Source organism: Mastigoproctus giganteus, chromosome 7 (assembly GCF_048544385.1).
Source record: "Mastigoproctus giganteus isolate SK-2022 chromosome 7, ASM4854438v1, whole genome shotgun sequence".
Lineage (NCBI taxonomy): Eukaryota > Metazoa > Arthropoda > Arachnida > Uropygi > Thelyphonidae > Mastigoproctus > Mastigoproctus giganteus.
The window spans coordinates 158649218-158672054 of NC_143581.1; the positions used below are offsets into that span (position 1 = coordinate 158649218).

A 22837-nucleotide genomic window follows, 5' to 3' on the forward strand; every position below is an offset into this window, starting at 1 on the left:
CGCTGACTAAAGGCAAATTTCCACACGTCTATCCTACATCTGTCTTTCCTCAATTTGAATTTATGCCCTCTCGGGTGATTATTCTGAGCAAGAGGAAGAATCCCATCAGCATTGAGCATGCTCAAACCATTCAAGGCTTTATACACCTCTATCAGATCACCTCGCTGGTGCCTAGTCTCCAGACACTGTAATTTGCAAAACTTAAGCCTTTCTTCATAAGAGCACCCCTTTATTCCATTCACTAATCTTGTTGCCCTTCTCTGTACTCGTTCCAGCAGCTCTACATCCTTCTTGAAATGAGGCCTCCAGGCCTGTATACAGTACTCTAGGTGTGGCCTGAGAATTGCCTTACACAAGGGAATAATCACCTCCTTATCCCTGCTAGAAAAATTCCTATATATCATTGACAATACACCATGAGCTACTCTTGCAGCCCGTCTGCACTGCTCAGAGAACTTCATATCTGCCTGCACAACCACCCCCAGGTCCCTTTCATTCTCTACCACTGTCAGTGTAGTACCACAGAGTTGATACGTTGCTCTGGGGTTACTGTTTCCCCATATGTAGTACTTTACATTTGTCAATGTTAAACTTCATTTGCCACCTCTCAGCTCATCTGCTCAACCTTTCCAGATCCTGTTGCTGCAGCATAGTGTCATTAGTGTCCTTGACAACCCTGCCAACCTTCGTATCGTCTGCAAACTTGGACATTAAGCTTGATATACCATCATTAATTTCATTTATAAATACGGAAAACAATAATGGACCCAATATTGAACCCTGAGGGACTCCACTAATAACATTAGTCCACGATGAGCAGTGTCCATTGATTACCACTCTCTGTCTTCTCCCCCTCAACCATCCCTTTATCCATAGAAGCAATTTGCCTCCAATTCCACACTGCTCCAATTTGTGCAGCAGTCTTCCATGTGCAACAGTATCAAAAGCCTTTCTAAGATCCAAGTATATAATATCAAAGTTATTCCCTGCATCCAGTTCTTTTGCGACTGCATCATAGTATCCAATCAAATTGGTCAGGAAAGACTTCCCCTTAACAAAACCATGCTGTGTCCGAGCTATAACTGAAGTCTTGTCTAGATGATCCTGCAGTGCTTCTTTAATCAGTGCCTCCATTAATTTTTCGGGAACAGAAGTTAAACTCACACAGGTCTATAATTACTTGTGTCAGCCTTTGATCCTCCTTTGTGAATTGGGGTCACATTTGCACATCTCCAGTCCATGGGTACCTCCCCTGAGTCCAAGGAAGCTCTCATAATTATGGCTAAGGGTTTGCTTACTTTCTTTGCTGCCTCTTTTAATATAACTGGATAGATCCCATCCACCCCAGGTGCCTTTCTTGTGTTTATCTTCAACAATTTCTCCTCAACTTTACTCTCAGTTATTACAAGATTCTCTAGCTTACTGCCAGATTTGAATACACCTCTGGCATTCCCCTCGCTGAATAACTCCTCATGTGTGAATGTCGATGCAAAATACTCGTTTAGTTTGTTAGCTACCTGAGCAGGATCATCAACAGTTGACCCATGGATATCAAGTGGACCAATCTGATTCATCCCCTTCCTTCTAGAGTTTACATAAGTAAAGAACTTTTTGCTGTTTTTCTTTGCATCCCTTGCCAAAGATTTCTTGTAATCTGCCTTCGCCTGCCTAACCTCCTCTGTAACTTGGTTACAGATCAACTTGTATCTATCATAGGCTTCTGTGTCACATGTTAATTTGTATGTATCCCATGCATTTTTCTTCTCTGCTATATGCCTCATTAGTTCATCTGACATCTATTTAGGCCTAAACCTTGAACAATATTTCTTAGTTGGTATGTAAAGCCTAGTAGCCTCTAAGATAAGTTCTTTGAATGCTTCCCATTTTGAATTTGCTGTTGGCAACATCATCAGTTGGTCCCACTGTATAGAATTTAAATACTGTCTCAGTCCATTGTAGTAGCCTTTACGAAAGCAATAACCCTTCCCTTTACCCCTAATGGTAGTTACCTCTTTGAGTAAATCCCACTTCAACACACTGTGATCACGGCCACCTAGTGATTCATTTATCTGCGTTTTTTTTCTGCACTTATCTTCACATATTTTATAATGCTATAGCTACATATGACTGCTTTATGTTAATTTTTTTTTAACAGTAACATTATACATAATATAAAATTAAAATATACAAAAGTAAAAAAGGATATTTTGATTGATAAATGTACAGCATTTTGATTGCACTTAATACCAGTGCTGAACATAATCAGTTTATTTTGAATATAGCAAATCATTTAAATATTTTTATTATTAGCATTAGCAGTGGCAAATGATGCAAGAAAACAAGCTTATACAGCCAAAGAAAAAGAAAGCTTATACAAGCCAAAAAAAAAAAAAAAAAAAAAAATTCCCATTTCACCTATCCATCCATTCCTTGCATATATGTCTTCTTAAACACTACATCACATTTCTCTAGCATCTTGAACCATACTGTTAAATGAAATTTTACTTTGTGCCACACATACAAAAAAAAAAAAAAATTATGACATATCTGACATAGATTCTGGGTATATAAACATATTTTTTTGCACATTCCAACATACACTAGAATGCCTGATAGCTGCTAATTTGTTAATTGATACCAAGAACTATATTAAATAGAAATACACAGAATTTTTTAAATTTCTAGCTTAATGAGAAAGCCATAGATCTACTATTTTTTGTGAAAAAGATGAAGAAAAACTATATTAGGATGGCGACATGAGAAAGATGTCAAAAGACAAAGCCAGTCTTTCTCATAAATCCGGACAGTTGACAGATTATGTATATATGATGCACTGACAGTATTCTTAGGCACAACCATATGTACGTAATATATCCACCTATATCGTTGTGCCTAAAATACTAAAATTATTAAATATCTTTGTAACAAACATGCCAATGCTCACCATTTTGTCCAATGGCAGATGTTTCTGCAATCACATCATCTGTGTCAGCTTTCAATAAACGTATTGTAATTGGTGCACCATCTGGAACATCAAAGAGAGTTAGAGTGAAATGCTCTGTTGTACCAACATCAAGAACCTTTGGTGATGTTAAAATGAAGCCCCTAGATAAAAAAAAAAAAATAATATATATATATATATATATATATATAAATTAAGAAACATAAAACATTTGTGTTGACATTAGAGCATTAGTACTGTCAACGTGATGCAAGGTAACAAGCCATCATAAACAGAACCAGGAGAACAAAAAATAAAAATTTACTCACTTCATTGGCATGTAACTTCTAATAATTTTGCCAAACCTTCTTTACATTTATTTAAACTACTCCCCTTCCACAACACTAGGCAGAGGTTAAAATTTATGACCCCCTTGTGGATGTCCTTTGAGAAAGAGTGAAATACCTTCACCATTTAGTACACTTAACCCTTTTGAAGCCTTATACAATTCAGTTATCACCAAATAGATGCCTGGTTTCTAGAGACTGCAATTTACGGGACCAAAGTCTTTCATATCAAGAATATCCTTTGGTGTGTTCCAACTAATCTTTATGCTTGTCTCTGCATCATTTCCAAAAGATCTATGTCCTACCTATAATGAGCTTCCAAACAATATGAAGTATTCCAGATGTGGCCTCACCATTGTGTTACACAATGAAATAATCATCTCTCTGTCACTTATGGAAAAATTCCTGCATATCTTGGCAAAACCCCCATGAGCTGTTCTAGCAACCCATTCACACTGCTCATAGAATTTCGTGTTTGACTGAAAAATTACCTCTAGGTCTTTTTCCTTTTCAATTACATTGAATTTATTGCTTCCCAAATGAATATATTATTCCAGGACTGCTACCCACATGCATTTATCAATATTAAACCCAAATGCAAATTTTCTGCTGATCTTAGATTTACTAAATCTTCTTGAAGAAGCATATCCGGATTAATGTATTTAACCACTGTGTCCACTCTCGCATAATTGACAAACTTAGACATTAAACTTGTTATGCTTTCATCAGTGGTGGATTACCCATTAAGGCAATGAGGCACGTGCCTAGGGGCCCCAAGCCAAGACATTTTCCTCTAGTGTTCTGAAATAGATAAATGTTTTCAGTAAACATCATAAAAATCTTGATTAATTTAAGCGAAAATTTAAGCAAAAAATTCAAAAGTACAAAATTTCATTTATTTGCCACCTAACTTTTAATTTTTATTCTTTTTTTTTTATTATTATTTTTTGGGGGGGCCCCCCAAATATAATTTGCCTAGGGGTCCCAACTATCCTTAATCCGCCACTGGCTTTCGTCACAGTAAGGGGTCCAACAACTAACCCATGTGGTACTGCACACAGTGCTGTAGCCATAAAATTAGCAGAAGGTACACTCTGTGAATGTTATAGGCAGAGAGTATACTGTGCTTATTAATCAAATTCCAGAGGGTATACCCGTATATATATATATATATAAATCCAGAAGGTATATACTATTCACCTAAAAAAATCTAGAGGATATACGCCGTACACCCTCCACTGCAGCCCTGACTGCACTCATCATATTAGTCCATAAAGAGCATAAGCCATTTGAACCAGCAAGTTTTTAGAATTCTCTTTAAACCAGCAACTTGCTAATTACTAGAATAAGTTGCCTACATGGACAACTGAGGCTGACAGCATGAGAAATAATAATAAAAAAATAATAAAAGGAACTACTTGACACCCTCCTCATGTAGATAGCTACATGACGAGGAAGTCAAACAAATAGTTCATTTTATTATTTATTTATTATTATTATTGTGCTATAATTAATTAACTTTTCGCAGGTGCAGTAAATGCCAAAGGCTTTCTTGCACACCATTTGGCTAATATTAATACTAAATAATCTGTTTCCTACCACTTAACCATCCCTTAATCCATAGTAATAACATTCATATGTGCAGAATAACAAAGGTTTTACTGAAATCTAATTACATGATGTCAAAAATAGCTTTATATCCAATTCCTCTGTGACTAGCTCAAACTCACTAATCAGACTGATGAGGCATAATCTTCCATGAAAATCCAAGCTGTGATTGCCCTATGGCTCCACATTAAGATTATTTTGTATTACTCCTTTAACAATTGACCTCATTATTTTCATTGGCATATGCCACAGAGAAGTAAGATAACAAAGCTTTAGAAAATGATCCAGGAACATTGTGCATTTCTTTGTAATGTTCCGGCCTGTTTCTATGCCTTGAAAGTGGGGCCTCCACTGTCTATGCATTTTAACATGTAGCCGGAATTGCCATTGTCATCTATGGGAGTGTCCACTCTGTATGTTACTACTCTGTGGCATATGCTGGATGGATAAATAGAAATGGACTAAGCCTAATCACTTAATACATTACAGCAGTTTCTAGGAGATAGCCATAAAGAGCACTATAACTCGGTCCTTGAGGTTGTCACAGACATTCTCTCAGATATGCCAGACAAGCTGCACTTGATATTCGGGTGACACTCAAGTCAAGTGGACCCAATTTTGGTGAAGTCGGGATGGTCTGTGACAGCCAAATCCTCTGCTTGCAACTTCACGATAGTGGGACTGTTAGTAATCCTGGGTATAACCTCCATGCACAAGTACATGGTGGGTGACCACCCAGGTGTGAACCAACGTAAGCAGGGGTCAAGATGTGGCGCCCACACCACATGGAGGAATGCCACCCCTCTGTGTTACTAGGCAGTACTAGGTAGTAGATGACTCTCATCAACCGGTGCAATACCACCACTTTGCTTATTGGAGGCTTGAAGTGGTGGAACCCATGTTTAGTCTCTTGAGCTAAGTTCCGGTCAACCCTTCCCTATCTCTTCCATCATGCAGTATGATTGATGTCTTTTGAGGTTAGGATGAACATCGTGGCGAGATCCAATATTCCTTACATTTCCAGGGTACAGCTCTAAAACGGTGTTCGCAGGCTGGCCGCTAGTTAGTACACTGGACCGAACCTATTGCTAACTCTCTAGGAGGCTTCCGGATCAGCTAGTGTATAATCTTGCTACCTCTACTCTGCCAGATAGTGACTGGAGGGAGTCCGAGTAGTGTGTATGCGGGGAGCATTGTCGAGGCCACGTTATGTCAAGGATCTGGGCATATTCTTACAATGTGTACACCATATCAAAAAATTTCATTACTTCATACAGCATGTCCCCCCCCCCACTTTTTCTTACTATTGAATACACCGTGAATTGTCAAACTAATAGAGCAAGCTTATCTGCGAAAAGATCTAAACCTCCCAAGCACTTCCTAATTCATTTCACAAATATATATCCCCCCCAACTCCCATTTTTGGAAGAATATTTTTAATATTATGTCAATATTTTGGTAGGTAACATTGATTTTTCAGTTTATTTATTTTTATTCTTTTCTTGCCGTGTTTATGTGGCTGAAAACCCCAATACTTAATGACTGAGCTGGATATCATCATTCTTCTCTCTCTTGGTGATTTCCTTCTCTCTCTCTTTCAGGGTAATGCAGAAATTTTTTTATTTTTTATTTTTTTTTTTTTGCCTGGTGCAGCAAAAGCCTCAGGCTTCCTTGCACCATATGGCTAATAATGATAACAGGCTTGACTTTTTGGCATCTTCACCTTTTTTTTTTTTTTTTTTTTTGAAGATATTAAAAAAGAATGAAAAACTGTAAAACAGTTTTATTAAATTAAACTAAAACATATCTTGAGTATTATAAACATGATAAAACTGCTGTTAAAATTTGATGCTTTGTTTAGTGCATGCAGAGGATAGCAGCTGGTGGGTAGAGTACTATCTACTACTTTGTGCCCACAAAGAAAGAGGACCGACTACGTGGAAGCAACTCTGTTGTATGGAAAGGAAACAAAAAAAAAAAAAAAACACTTTAGAGAAGCATGAGAATGTAAACAACTGGCTAGAAGCCGGGGGCTCACATCTGGTGAGTATGGGCTTGGCACACCCAGGGTCCTGAGCTGGATATCATCATTCTTCTTCTCTTTCTCGGTGATTCCCTTCTACTTTTGACTCCCTCTCTCCTCCCCCCTTCCTCCCCCTCCTTCCCCTCCCCCCTCTCTCCCCCTCCTTCCCCTCTCTCCCTCCCTCCCTCTCCCCCTCTCTCTCTCTCTCTGAGGGCTACTCGGGAACTTTTTTTTTACTGGTGCAGCATAAGCCTCAGGCTTCCTTGCATCATCATCATCATCATCATAATAATAATAATAAGCCGAGTTGTAAAGAGAAACCTGTACAACAGCAGATCATTAGTTTTAAACTTAGGCAACACACAACACTTGAAGGCCCCTAGGTGAGTAGAGTGTAGCAGGACGACAGGCTGGACGTCCCTATATATATGTATTCTCTCGCTACCACCATACACTCCACCTTTTGTGTGTGTCAAAGAAATTTTTTTGGTACGTCAGCAACTTGGGCCATAAATAATATGACTGTTCTGTGGTTTATTCGCTGGACGAAAAACCCAACGTTACGAAAAATACTCATAACGGAATTCGCACTCCGGTCTTTTCCAGACGGTGTGGGGAAGCCGGTGATTATACCAATTGTGCCACAGAGTAGTAGGATATGTTACTACTTTGTGAATTGTTTGTTGTTTGTTTGTTATTTGGTTTTTAGGAGCATTAGCAACTAAGGCCATATTGCTCCGGGATATGCGGTGGTCATTCCCTGACCTTTCCGCATCCTCCGTATTTGGTGGTGACGAGCTCGAACCCCGGTCTAATCAAGAAGCGTGTTCTACGCACTGCTGCTCCTTCCCACCTGGCTACGTTTGTGAATTGTGCTACTCAAGAGAGCAGGAAATTCTGTAGCCAGTCATGTACAATTATGTTATGTGAGTTTTACCTCAAATTAAGTAATTTATTTGGGGCAGCGCAATATCGCTCTAATACGCACAGGAAATTAAACGTAACAAAGTTAACTACAGTTATTAAAAATAATAATAATAATAATAAAATAAATAAATAAAAAGAACTATTTCTTAATTCTTCCTTACCGAAAATACAACAAATCTTTTACACACATGGAACAGTGAAGAATCCGAATAATAAGTTTAAATTCCCCGCGTATACACTGACAAATAGAAACTAAATATAAAAATGGCAAAAATATGTTAAAATGTTTTTCAAAAATGTAATTTTTAATTACAGTAGAACCCGGATAAGAAGTTTTCCAGGGACTGGAGGTTTAGAACTTTTTATGCCGGAAAACTTCTTAGAAAGGAAAGTGATCTAAGGGTATGAAATGTTAACTACACAAATAAAAATGAAAAGATACACATACATAAGTTTAAGATTAATTTTAAGTACTATTTTATAATTTATAAATATTTTACTCTGCCTATGGGAAACATTTTTAAACACGCACTGAATAAAAGGTAATTCCTTGTTTATTTCCAAAATTTTATATTATTTATTTTACGTTATGTGATAAATCGGGACAAATGCTGTCCCGCCTAGGGTTCTTTCGGGATGCCTCTATAGAGAGCAGAAAATCGGGATGTCCCGCAAAATTCGGGACGGTTGGTCAATCTACCCTATGGGTAGCCCTGCTAGCTGTGTCTTAGCTTACCTATATTTATAATGGTCTGAGACCTGTCTACCCTCAGTTATGCTTTACAAATGATGACTTATTAGTATTTAACTACCCTACATATATACAGGACCTTGATGGTATTTACCCTTCAGAACTTACTCTGGAGAAAACAAATAAGAATGACTATTCAGCCAACTACTTAGACCTGGATATCAATATCAACAGCCCTCATACCACAATCAACATATATAATAAAAGAGATGCTTTTAACTTTAATGTTGTCAGTTTTACCCATTGGCACTCTAATATTTCTAAAAAAGTACATTCAAACATAATACTCTCCCACTGTATCAGGATTGCCACAATATGCAATAACAACAGTCTCTTTTCAGACAATATCAAACTACTCAGGGGCTCACATCTGGTGAGTATGGGCTTGGCACACCCAGAGCCTGAGCTGGATATCATCATTCTTCTCTTGCTTGGTGATTCCCTTCTATTTCTGACACTTTCTGTCTATTTCAGGGTAACTTGGAAATTTTGTTTTAGCCAGTGCAGCATAAGCCTCAGGCTTCTTGCACTATATGGCTAGTAATAATAATAATAATAATAATAATAATAACAATCTGCTATTGGTAAACTCATTACCAAGTTGGGAGAATGGCTCCCTTCGAGTTTCAAGGTCACAATTACAGTAACACAGAGAAGTAAGATACTGTGTTACTACTCTGTGCACAGAGTAGTATCTTATTACTCTTTGTACAGTAAGACAGAGCCACAGAGAAGTAAGATACCACTCTGTGGACAGAGCAACAATCCACTAAGTAATTTAGAGATCTAGTCACAACCATCAGAACGTAACGCTTAACGTGGTCTACGTATCCAATTATGGATATCGATGAAACCAATTGCAATATGTCACTTCCATCATATCAAAATGTTTATACTAAAAAGGTTTTAGTGCTGAAAGCCTCAGACTACGGAAAATTCATTAATCGAACAAGTTAGTGCTTAGCATCATTTTAGTTCGTAGTAAACCACCGAAGTAGATGAAATGACATCATTTCTGTTATAACTCATATTGTGAATGCCTTCGCAACGAATTGCCCTGATTTTGAACTACCTCGAATAAGCAACGCTTCCACAATGGATTCTCGAATAAGCAAACTTCGCCAATGGATTCTCGGCAGATACTACAACCTCAAATACTTATTCTCGGATACCACCCTTGGGTCTTCTCCATTGGCGAAGCGTTGCTTATTGGAGGTAGGGCAATATCAGGGAAACTCGTTGTGAAGGCATTCACAATATGAGATATAAAAAAAACGATGGCATTTCAACTACTACGGTGGTTTACTATGAACTAAAATGATCCTTGGCACTAACTTGTTCGATTACCAAATGTTTATATTGTTTAATAGTTTTTAACATTAAAAATAAATAATTTCTATATTTAAAAAAAATGTATTAAGTGGAAAAACGTCATTACAATAATACAATGTGTATTCTTTATCACGAACTTTTTATGCTGGAAAACATTTTACCCGGGAAACTTTTTATGCAGGAAAACATTTTACCCGAGAAACTTCTTACGCGGGAAAACAATACATTACAACATAGAGAGATGAAATTGGGACTTAAGAAACCAAACCTAGTATAGGGGAAAACTTCTTATCCGGATTCTACTGTATTTCCGAATTACTGAAGGCACGTTGCCGAGTCACACAGGCAAAAATCACTTAAAACAGTGGTCCCCAAACTACTAAGATCTACAGACCCCTTCAAAAATGGAAAAAGTTCACGGATCCCCACCCCTATCAGGGGCGTAGCTACCGTATAGCAAAAGTAGGCAAAGTCTAGGGCCCTACTTCACCAGGGTCCCTAAACAGAGGCAAGGGTCCATAGACAGACGCAACATGTTATGAAAATATTTTTCTCACTGAGCTCCTCAACAAGGCTATACATCTAGAATAAGGAAGGAATTCTTCTTATATCTTATCGCCAAAACATAACAAACCCAGGCGGCAGCAGTATTTATTTTGCTTTTACAAATACAACTTTGTATAGTGATCAGGGGTTCGGTAACAGTATGTGTATGCATCATATCGTATGGCGTTCGGGTTTCCCCAGCTTGACAGGAGGACATGGGGAATAAGCCCCACCGTATATGAACATTTAGCCATATACGGTGGTCGAAAGTTGTTAGGCGATTAATTTCAATTCAAGTTTGTTCAAGTTCAAGTCATTATCAAAACAGCAATTGACATACAAAAATGTATTTGTTTATTATTGCTTTTTGTATTTAAAATATAAAGTTTAAAATTAAATTAATAAAAATTTTAGTTAAAAATGGATGAAAAGAAAAAGGAAAAAATGGAGCCCAAAAAAAAAAAAAAAAATCAATGGAGAGAGCAAAAGAGCAAGCAGTCAATAAATTACCTAAATTAGATCATTTCTTTACAAAACACAGTAATGAATTATGTCCAGAAGAAGCTAAAGAAAAGCCCAGGATTGAATCGGAAAATGCGGAAAAGAATGCTGCTGGCGTAAATATATCTGCGGATCATTTAAATCAAGCAGGGTCATCAAACGAAAACAATTCAACAATAATAGATATGCCTTCGTTGGAAATTGGTGTGGAACGCACTGCACCGTTTATTTCTTCAAGTGATCTAGGAGAACACGTGGACATCAACATTTCCGATGAAACAAAAAGAAACGTTATGAGTTTGTCACCTCAGAGACCAAAAGAACCATTTCTAAGCGATCCTGAACAACAAAATAGAAGTTCAGTGACATGTACTACTATTCTACTTCCTCGTTTCTCGTTTGTGGCTGTGCTACTCCGGACTACGAGATTGGAAAAATCTATCTTTTCGGATAAGAACTCAGTGTTTCTCAACATCATATCGAGGTATGTGCTATACATGAAATGTGGCAAAGAACGCAACGATCTTGAGGAATAAGTAATATACAGGTCCTCATTTTGAAAAATGGTACAAGAACTGTTATTTCGGATAACGCCTATGTTGGCTAAAAATTGTTTGGCATTTCGCGGTCATCGGGAAGGATTTTCGGAAGATTGCAACGGCAATTTTTTATCGCAAGTCCGTTTACATTCCTGCTATGGCAACGTAATGAAACAAATTATTAATAAGCTATCTGGTTCAGTAATTATTTAAGCCCCACTATCCAAAATGAGTTAACAGAATGTTTAGGTACCAAATTAACAAAAGAAAAGTGTTACACTCAAAATTAATTCAGCACCATTCTATTCACTAATTTTGGATACTACTCAAGGTACGACAAAAAAAGATCGATTAAGTGTACGATCGATTATTGTACGAGATGTTCACATAATTCGCGACGAAAATGAAAAATCCAAAGATTTTGAAATTTGTGAAACATTTTTAGGATTCTATGACATGAATGACCAATCGGCAGAAATGGTGACGGATAATATAATGGCAATATTACACATACTAAATATTCCCATTGAAAAATGTTATGGTCAGGGATATGATGGGGCTAATGCCACGAGTGGGGTTTATAATGGTGTGCAGTCAAGCATTAAAAGGATCCAATCAAATGCAGAGTACATTCATTGTGCAAGTCTCAAATTAAATTTAGTTAGATAGCGTAAATTCTTATCATTATCATTATCAGCAATATGATGCAAAAAAGCCTGAGGCTTTTGCTGCACCAGGCAAAAAAAAAAAAAAAAATTCTGACTTACCCTGAGAGAGAGAGAGGAATCACCAAAAAAGAGAAGAATGATGATATCCAACTCAGGACCCTGAGTGTGCCTAGCCCATACTCACCAGATGTGAGCCCCTGGGATTAATGTTATAACGTTTCATCATTTTTCGACATCTTTCAAATTTTGTATAATTTTTTGTCAATACTGTAGCACAAAAACGTTGTATCTTCTTTCTAAATTATAGTATTAGTAATAATAATCGTGACATCTGATGCAAGAGAGGAGGCGTATGAGCTTTGGCTAATGCTACCATTAGCCAAAAAAAAAAAAAAAAAAAAATTCACACAACCATTCCCTCTAAATGTTTGTCCAGTTCCTCCTCAAATTTATTTAACCTATCAACTTCCACAACGACACCATTCCATTAGCATTAGTAGAGGCACTTGGTGCAAGAAAGCAAGCTTATACAGCATCAGCCAAAAAAAAAAAAAAAAAAAAAAAAAATTCTCCCATTTCACCCCTCCGTTCGTTCCAAATACCTGTCCAGCCCAGCCTTAAATTTTTTTAGGCTATCAATTTCCACAACAAAGGATGGAAGTCTGTTCCACCGAACAACTACCGGCTGGCTAAAGGCAAACTTCCGCACATCTATCCTACATCTGGCTTACCTCAATTTGACTTTATGCCCTCTCAGATGATTTTTGAGCAAGAGGAAGAATCCTATCAGCATTGAGCATGCTCAAACCATTCAACGCTTTTTACACATCAATCAGATCACCTCGCCAGTGCCTAGTCTCCGGACACTGAAATTTGCAAATCTTAAGCTTTTCTTCGTAAGAGCAACCCTTTGTTCCATTCACTAATCTTGTTGCCCTTCTCTGTACTCGTTCCAACAGCCCAACATCCTTCTTAAAATGAGGCCTACAGCCCTGTATACAGTACTCAAGGTGTGGCCTCGCCATTGCCTTATATAAGGGAATAATCACCTCTTTATCCCCGCTAGAAAAATTCCTTTATATCATTGACAAGACACCATACGCTACTTTTGCAGACCGTCTGCACTACTCAGAAAACTTCATATCTGCCTGCACAATTACCACCAGGTCCTTTTCGTTCCCTACCACTGTCAGTTTAGTAATACAGGGTTGATACGTTACTCTGGGTTAGTGCTTCCCATATGTAGTACTTTACATTTGTTAATGTTAAACTTAATTTGCATCTCCGAGCCCATCTGCTGAACTTTTCTAGATCCTGCTGCAGAAGCATACTGTCATTAGAGTCCTTAACAACACTGCCAACCTTCGTATCGTCTGCAAGCTTGGACATTAAGCTTGATGTACCATCATCAATATCATTTATAAATACAGAAAACAACAATGGACCCAACACTGAACCCTGAGGAACTCCATTAATAACATTAGTCCACGATGAGCAGTTACCATTAATTACCACTCTCTGACTTCTCCCATTCAACCATCCCTTTATCCATAGCAGCAATTTCCCTCCAATGCCACACTGCTCCAATTTGTGCAGCAGTCTTCAATGTGCGACAGTATCAAAAGCCTATCTAAGATTCAAACATGTGATATCAAAATTATTCTTTGCATCCAGTTCCTTTCTGATCACATCATAGTATCCAATCAAATTGGTCAGGCAAGACTTTCTCTTAACAAAATCGTGCTGTGTCCGAGCTATAACTGAAGTCTTGTCTAGATGATCCTTCAGTGCTTCTTTTACCAGTGCCTCTATTAATTTTCCAAGAAACAGATGTTAAACTAACGGATCTATAATTACTTCTGCCGCCATTTCATTCTCCTATGTGAATTGGGGTCACATTTTCATATCTCCAGTTCATTTGTACCTCACCTGAGTCCAAAGAAGCTCTCATAATTATGGCTAAGGGTACGCTTAATTCTTTTGCTGCCTCCTTTAATGTAACTGGATAGATCCCATCCACCTCGGATGCCTTTTTTATGTTTATCTTCAACAATTTCTCCTCCACTTTCCGCTGATTTATTACAAAATCATCTAGCTCACTGCCAGATTTCAATTCACCTCGGGCATTCCCCTCCCGAAATAACTCTTCATGTGTGAATGTAGGTGCAAAATACTCATTCAGTTTGTTAGCCACCCTGAGCAGGATCATCAGCAGTTGAACAATCAGTATCCAGTAGACCAATCTAATTCATCCCGTTCCTTCTACAGTTAACTTAGGTAAAGAAATCGTTCCTTTTTTTCTTTGCATCCTTTGCCAAAGATTTCTCATATTTTGCCTTTGCCTGCCTAATCTCCATTGTGACTTGGTTACAGACAAGCTTATATCTATCATAAGCTTCCATGTCACCCATTAATTTATATGTATCCCATGCATGTTTTTTTCTCTGCCATATGTCTCATTAGTTCATCTCACGTCCTTTTAGGTCCAAACCTTGAAAAATATTTCTTAGTATGTAAAGCATAGTAGTTTCCAAGATTAATTCTTTGAATGCTCCCCATTTTGAATTTCCTGTTGGTAACATCATCAGTTGGTCCCACTGTATAGAATTTAAATACTGTCTCAGTCCATCGTAGTCGCCTTTACGAAAGCAATAACCCTTCCCTTTACCCCTAATGGTAGTTACCTCTTTGAGTAAATCCCACTGCAGCACACTGTGATCACTGCCACCTAGTGGATCATTTACCTGCAGATTCTTAATGCATGAAGAATCACTACTGATAATCAGATCAAGAGTATTACTCCATCTAGTTGCCTCCCGAACATGGTGATGTAGGAAACAATCATCCAATAAATCCACAAAACCTTGCTAATGTGTGAATGACCAACCCACAAATTCCAGTCAATATCTGACAAATTAAAATCCCCCATTTTAAGACTCTGTGATTTACTGACCCACTCCATTTCACTGTACAGTTTCTTATTACACTCATCAGAGTCATTAGGCCTATTTCACACTCCTACTCTAAATTTTCATCTCCCAATGCTTATGTCACACCAAACTGACTGCTCGACACTGCACTGTTCGGGGGATGTCGACTAGTTTCGCTTCTTTGGATTTTATGTGTTTCTTAACTAATAGCATAGCCCCTCTTTCCTTCCTAAGCTGTCTATCCTTCTTGTAGCACAGTGGTTTCGTCACCGTCCTCCCCACACCGGGTGGAAAAACCCGGGGTTCGAATCCCGTCGATGACGCGAGGAACTTTAGTGGGCTTTTTTCACTCCATGGCTCAGTTAGTTGGTCTCAGGCGTAGATAGCAAGGTTTTTTCCCTCAGAAACTGGAATTTTCGTCCTGCAAAACAGGCAAATCGACCCGAGAACATACGCAATTTACAGACACGAATACGGGACAATGTAATCATTTACGGGTAACCCTAATATAGCATTTTTTTTTTTTTCCTGTACACATTGTACACCCCAAATTCCAGTTGTGCATTCCTTATATCTATGTGACACCACGTCTCTGATAGCCCAACAATATCTGCCTTTGATGTTTTCAGCAATACCTCAATTTCATCAAATTTATTTACCAGACTCCTACATGCACCTGTTCCTATTCTTAGCTACCCTAACACAACCCATGTGTTTACTTGTACCGCAATGACTCCCAGCAGTCTCTGAAATACCCTGCATCTTGTTTTCCAGGCTGCTGCTCATTCCAATAGTAGCAGTGAAAGAATCACTTTCACATCTGCCAGTGGCTACTGTTAAGCTATTAGTCCTTGTATCCCCACCAGCTAGCAGTTTTATGACCCACCTAACACCGCCTCGATAGCATCAGCAAATATTCTTGCACCCTTTCTATTTAAGTGTATCCCATCCCTGTAGAAGCAGTCTCTCCTGTTAACAAGTACAGACCGGGCTGAAAATAATTCACCCCTTGAGTTTTGCACAATCCTTCCAGGGCCGAATTTGTCGACAAGGTTCTCATCATATAATCCTTCCTATCGTGTCTGGGCAGAATTCCAACACTTTCAAATTCAACCCTAATTCACGGCTTTTTTCAACAGTGACCTGTACTTGTTAAGTGATTCCACCGGTCTCCTACTCTTAATATCATTAGTGCCAACGTGTACAACAAATCACCTTTTGTGCCCTTAAAAGATATCCGCTCTACAACGTCATCAACCTTTGTTCCTGGCAGACATAACCTGGTCCTGTTCCATCTATTCTTTTTACATACCACGTTCTCCGTTTCCCTGACAATAGAGTCACCAACGACTACTTGTCCTCTGGGACTAGCGCATACTGCCTTGGGTGTTGCCGCTGTGGCGTGATGATCAAGTGCAAGCTCTGGCGTTTATGTGGGCAGCTGAGAGTTTGATGGGCCCTTCAATTTAGATCCTTCGAAGGCATTCACCCTGTTCTTCAAGCTATCATATAGGCCCATAACAATGCTGAGTTGTCGCCTCATTTCCTCACACTCCTTACATCGCGCACACACAAAGACAGCCGCCCTTGGAAATATCATATCCTGTACCTGATTGATCCGCAAGCATCAAGCAAGCAGTGCATTTTAAAAGGCTGTCATTCAGAGGGCAACTTCTCCCCCCTCAGTTTCCCCTGAGCCACAGTACTCCATGTAGCTTGAGCCTTTTGCTCTGCTGCTCTGGTCTGAGTCATGATTCTATTCAATTTCAATAAAATTTCAATTCCAGTACAAAATTATAACCTAACCTTGTATCCCAGCGCATTTATAACACAACATATCTATATACAGTATATATATATATATTTTTTTTTTTCAGTATCGAGTGTTATATCCGAGTCCGATATATAACTTCCATATCAAGTTATGTATTAAATTATTTTACTATGTTTGTAAAATCTAAGTCGTTATTTCAACAAGATTAATAAATTTTACTGATTAATTGATAATTTTATATACTATACTATACAGTACTAAGCTAACCCTTTCTAGTTCTGGATATAACATTATATCGTTTAACAATGGCGGCGTTACGTACGGTAAATCTACGACCACTTAAGTATTATTGAACTTCGAAAATCTCGCTGTCTGAATTCAGAATAAACCAGGGATCTTCAGTAGACCTATACGCTACTTATAGAAAATAATGAAATATAACAATTAGTCAATTAAGCGGCTAAATATAGAAAAAAACCTACTGTTCATCCGAGCTGCATAACTTGTAAAACACGTGGATTGCATATCCTTACCGATACTAAGTAATAGCCTACGAAATCTCTATCTAAATTAAATTTTAAACTAAGTATCGTAGCTAGGAATATAAAGCAACACTTGAAATTAAGTTAATCTGCCAATTTAAGTTAAAAAACAGAAAAAACTTCAATATTTTCAGGAGCCGTAAAAGTTTCGCACAGATGGAAGTTTGTTCCAGCAATTTACCACCCGCTGGTTAAAGGCACATTCCCGCAGATCTGTTCTACAGCTGTGTTCCCCCAAATTGAATTTATGTCCCCTTAGGTTCATAATCTGAACAAGTGGAAGAATTCAGCGTGCTCAACCCATTCAAGGCCTTATACACCTCAATTAGATCACCTCGCAGTGCCTGCAGCCGCTGCAATTTGCAGAACTTAAGCCTCTCTTGGAAAGAGGATCCCTTCATTCTGCTCACCAATCTTGTTTCACTTCTCTGTTACACGCTCAAGCTAATCTACATCCTTCCTAAAATGTGGCCTCCAGACCTGTACACAGTACTCAAGGCGTGGTCTGACGATTGCCTTATACAGATGGACAATCCCCTCCTTTTCCCTGCTAGCAAAATTTCTGTATATCAGTGACAAAACCGCATGACCTGCCCTGGCAGCCTGTCTGCTTTGCTCAGAAAACTTCATATCTGACTGCACAATTACTCCCAGGTCTTTTTCATTTTTTAATACCCTACGTTTAGTACCACAGAGTTGGTACGTTCCTCTGGGGTTACTTCTACCTAAAGCGCCTCCGTAGCCAGGTGGGAAGGAGCAGCAGTGCATAGCACACGCTTCTTGATTAGACCGGTGTTCGAGCCCGTCACCACCAAATACGGAGGATGCGGAAAGGTCGGGGAATGACCACCGCATATCCCGGAGCAATATAGCCTTAGTTGCTAATGCTCCTAAAAACCAAATAACAAACAAACAACAAACAAACTTCTACCACTTAAGGTGGTAGAAAATGAAAAAGACCTGGGAGTAACTGTTGAAGTTAAACGTAAGAAAAGCACCTGGGGTGGATGGGATCTATCCAGTTATATTAAAGGAGGTGGCAAAGCAACTAAGCAAACCCTTAGCCATAATTATGAGAGCATCCTTGGACTCAGTGGAGGTCCCCACGGACTGAAGATGTGCAAATGTATCCCCAATTCACAAAGGGGGTTCGAAGGGTGACATGGGTAATTACAGACCAGTTAGTTTAACTTCTGTTCCGGGTAAAATAATGGAGTAGCTGGTTAAAGATGCATTGCAGGATCATCTAGACAAGACTGCAGCAATAATTCAGACACAGCATGGGTTTGTTAAGGGAAAGTCTTGTCTGACAAATTGGATAGGATATTATGATGTGGTTACAAAGGAACTGGATGCAAAAAGTAATTTTGATATCATATATTTGGATTTCAGGAAAGCTTTTGACACTGTTGCGCATGGAAGACTATTGTACAAATTGGAGCAGAATGGTATTAAGGGTAAGTTGCTACAATGGATAAAAGGATGGTTAAGTGGGAGAAGACAGAGGGTGGAAATCAATGGGTGCTGCTCTTCTTGGACTAATGTTATTAGTGGAGTCTCACAGGGTTCAGAGTTGGGTCCACTGTTGTTTTGTATTTTTATCAATGATATTGATGAAGGTATATCAGGCTTAGTGTCGAAGTTTGCAGATGATACAAAGGTTGGCAGGGTTGTTAATGACAGTAATGGCAGTGTGCTACTGCAACAGGATCTAGATAATTTGGGCAGATGGGCTAAGAAGTGGAAACTGAAGTTTAACCTTGACAAATGCAAAGTACTGCATATGGGTAGAAGTAACCCCAGAGAAACGTATCAACTGTGTGGTACTACACTTAAGGTTGTAGAAAATGAAAAAGAACTTGGAGTAATTGTGCAGGCAGATATGAAGTTTTCTGAGCAATGCAGACAGGCTGCCAGGGCAGGTCATGGGGTTTTGTCAATGATATATAGGAATTTTGCTAGCAGGGAAAAGGAGATGATTATCCCTCTGTATAAGGCAATGGTCAGGCCACGCCTTGAGTACTGCGTACAGGTCTGGAGGCCTCATTTTAGGAAGGATGTAGATTTACTTGAGCGTGTACAGAGAAGGGCAACAAGATTGGTGAGGGGAATGAAGGGATCCTCTTATCAAGAGAGGCTTAAGTTCTGCAAATTGCAGTGGCTGGAGAATAGGCACCTGCGCGATGATCTGATTGAGGTGTATAAAGTCTTGAATGGGTTCAGCACGCTGAATTCTGATGGGATCCTTCCACTTGTTCAGATTACGAACCTAAGGGGGCATAAATTCAAATTAAGAAAAGACAGATGTAGATTAGATGTGCGGAAATTTGCCTTTAGCCAGTGGGTGGTTAATTGCTGGAACAAACTTCGATCTGTCGTTGTGGAAGTTGATAGGGTGAATAAATTTAAGGAGGAACTGGACAGGCATTTGGAGGGAATGGTGTGATTTTTTTTTTTTTTTTTGGCTGATGCTGCATAAGCTCATACCTTTGCTTTCTTGCATCACATGCCACTACTACTACTACTACTACTACTACTACTACTACTACCCATACGTAGTAAAGTTGTCAAATTCAGTTGCCACTTCTCAGCCCATCTTCCCAAATTTTCTAGATCCTGTTGCAGTAGCACACTGCCATTACTGTCATTAACAACCCTGTCAACCTTTGTATTATCTGCAAACTTCGGAGTGCTCAACACATTCAAGGCCTTATACACTTCAATCAGATCACTTCGCAAATGTCTAATCTCCAGCCGCTTCAATTTGCTGACTTAAGCCTCTCTTGGTAACAGGATCCCTTCATTCCCTTTACCAATCTTGTTGCCCTGCTCTGTACACGCTGAAGCTAATTTACATCCTTCCTAATACATCTCATTTTCAAGAGTCTGGGTGCGAGGTTAGCCTGTGCAAGCATTGCTCCTTAAAGCTCTTCAAACAGAGAAGTTTTTCCTGATTTATTTTCTGCTTTATTAGTTTAAACTGTCATATTAACTTATTTTCTAGAGTAGCTTTATATTCCTAGTTACGATACTTAGTTTAAAGTTTAACTTAGACAAAGATTTCGTAGATATTACTTAGTATCGGTAACGGTATCAAATCCACGTGTCAAAAATTGAACGAGAGGTCTTTTAACCAAATTTAGTCGATTTATTAACCAATTGTTATATCAAATTATCTTCTATAAGTAGGTTATAGACCTAGTCAGGATCCTTAGTTTATTCTAAATTGAGATAGCGAGATTTCGAAGCTAATCAATACTTACGAGTCCGTAGAAATACCGTTCGTGATTTCCCGCCATTTTTACACGATAGCATAAGCTTAGTGTAGTATACTGCATAATATAATATTGTCAGTTAATCAGTCAATCTATTAATCTTGATAAACTTTATTGTCAATTAAATTGTATTTTTAACTCTATAAATATATATAACGACTTAATCGTAACAAATAATTAATACATAACTATAGTGGTACACGTGATACGGAAGTTGTATAAAGGGAACACTAGATACCGAAAAAAAAAAAAAAAAAAAAAAATATATATATATATATATATATATATATATATATATATATATATATATATATATATATATATATAACATAACTGTTTTGGGATATAACTTAAGGATTTAATTTTTGTTTTAAATTTTATTGAATTAAATTGGAATCATGACTCTGACCAGAGCAGCAAAGCAAAAGGCTCAAGCTAATGGGAGTGCTGTGGTTCAGGGGAGAACTGAGGGGGGCAGTTGCCCTCTGAATCACAGTCTATTAAAATGCACTGTTTGCTTGATGTTTGCGGAGCAGTCGGGTACGGGACATGATACTGCCAAGGGGGATGTCTTTGTGTGTGCACGGTGTAAGGAGTGCAAGGAAATCAGGCGACAACTCAGCTTTGTTCTGGGCCTTTATGAGACCTTGAAGGACAGGGTGGATGCCCTCGAAGGAAATAAATTGAGGTGCCCGTCAAGCTCTCAGCTGCCCACATCAACGCCAGAGCTTGCACTTGGTCATCAGGCAACACAGGGGCAGCCCCCTAGGCAGAATGCGCTGGTCCCACAGGAACTAGTAGTTGTTGGTGACTCTATTGTCAGGGAAACGGGGAACATGCTTTGTAAAAAGGATAGGTGGAATAGGACCAGGGTATGTCTGCCAGGGGCAAAGGTTGATGACGTTGTAGAGCGGATATCATCTTTTAAGGGCACAAAAGGTGATATAGTTGTACACGTTGGCACTAATGATATTAAGAGTAGGAGACCGGCGGAATTACTTAGCAAGTACAGGTCACTGTTGAAAAAAAGCCGTGAATTAGGGTTGAACTTGAAAGTGTCTGCAATTCTGCCCAGACACGATAGGAGGGAGTATATGATGAGAGCCTTGTCGATCAATTCGGCCCTGGAGGGATTGTGCAAGGCTCAAGGGGTAGAATTTTTTTCAGCCTGGACTGTACTTGTTAACAGGAGAGATTGCTTCTACAGGGATGGGATACACTTAAATAGAAAGGGTGCAAGAATTTTTGCTGATGCTGTCGAGGCAGTGTTAGGTGGGTCGGAAAACTGCTAGTTGGGGGGGATACAAGGACTAATAGATTAACAGTAGCCACTGGCAGAGGTGGAAGTGATTCTTGCACTGCTTCTATTCAAATGAGCAGAAGTCTGAAAAACAAGATGCAGGATATTTCAGAGACTGCTGGTAGTCATTGCGTTACAAGTAAACACATGGGTTGTGTTAGGGTAGCTAAAAATAGAAACAGGTGCATGTATACCTGCGTGTACACCAATGCTAGGAGTTTGGTAAATAAATTTGATGAATTTGAGGTATTGCTCAAAACATCAAAGGCAGATATTGTTGGGATATCAGAGACGTGGTGTCACACAGATATAAGTAATGCGGAACTGGAATTTGGGGAATACAATGTATATAGAAAGGATAGACAGGACAGGAGGGGAGGAGGGGTTATGCTATTAATTAAGAAACACATAAAGTCCAAGGAAGTGAAGCCAGTCGACATCGATGGACAGGGCAGTGTCGAGTCAGTTTGGTGTGACATAAGCATAGGGAAATCAAAATTGAGAGTAGGAGTGTGCTATAGGCCTAATGACTCTGATGAGTATAATAAGATATTGTACAGGGAAATAGAGTGGGCCAGTAAATCAGAGAGTCTTATAATGGGGGACTTTAATTTCCCAGATATTGACTGGAATTTGTGGGTTGGTCACTCGCACACTAGCAAGGCTTTTGTGGATTTATTGGATGATTGTTTTCTACATCAGCATGTTCGTGAGGCAACAAGAGGGAGCAATACTCTTGATCTGATTATCAGTAGTGATTCTTCATGCATTAAGAACCTGCAGATAAATGAACCACTAGGTGGCAGTGATCACAGTGTGTTGAAGTGGGATTT

At 38.8% G+C, this 22837-nt stretch overlaps 1 protein-coding gene across 1 annotated transcript in view; it reads right to left on the reverse strand.

The window, feature by feature from the left end:
• The window catches only part of LOC150083280 (murinoglobulin-1-like), an 892685-nt gene that overhangs the window by 846336 nt on the left and 23512 nt on the right, over positions 1-22837 (reverse strand). The window contains exon 2 of the mRNA XM_090378459.1: positions 2945-3105. Within this exon, the coding sequence (XP_090234585.1) occupies positions 2945-3105 (161 nt within the window). The remainder of the gene's footprint in view (positions 1-2944; positions 3106-22837) is intronic.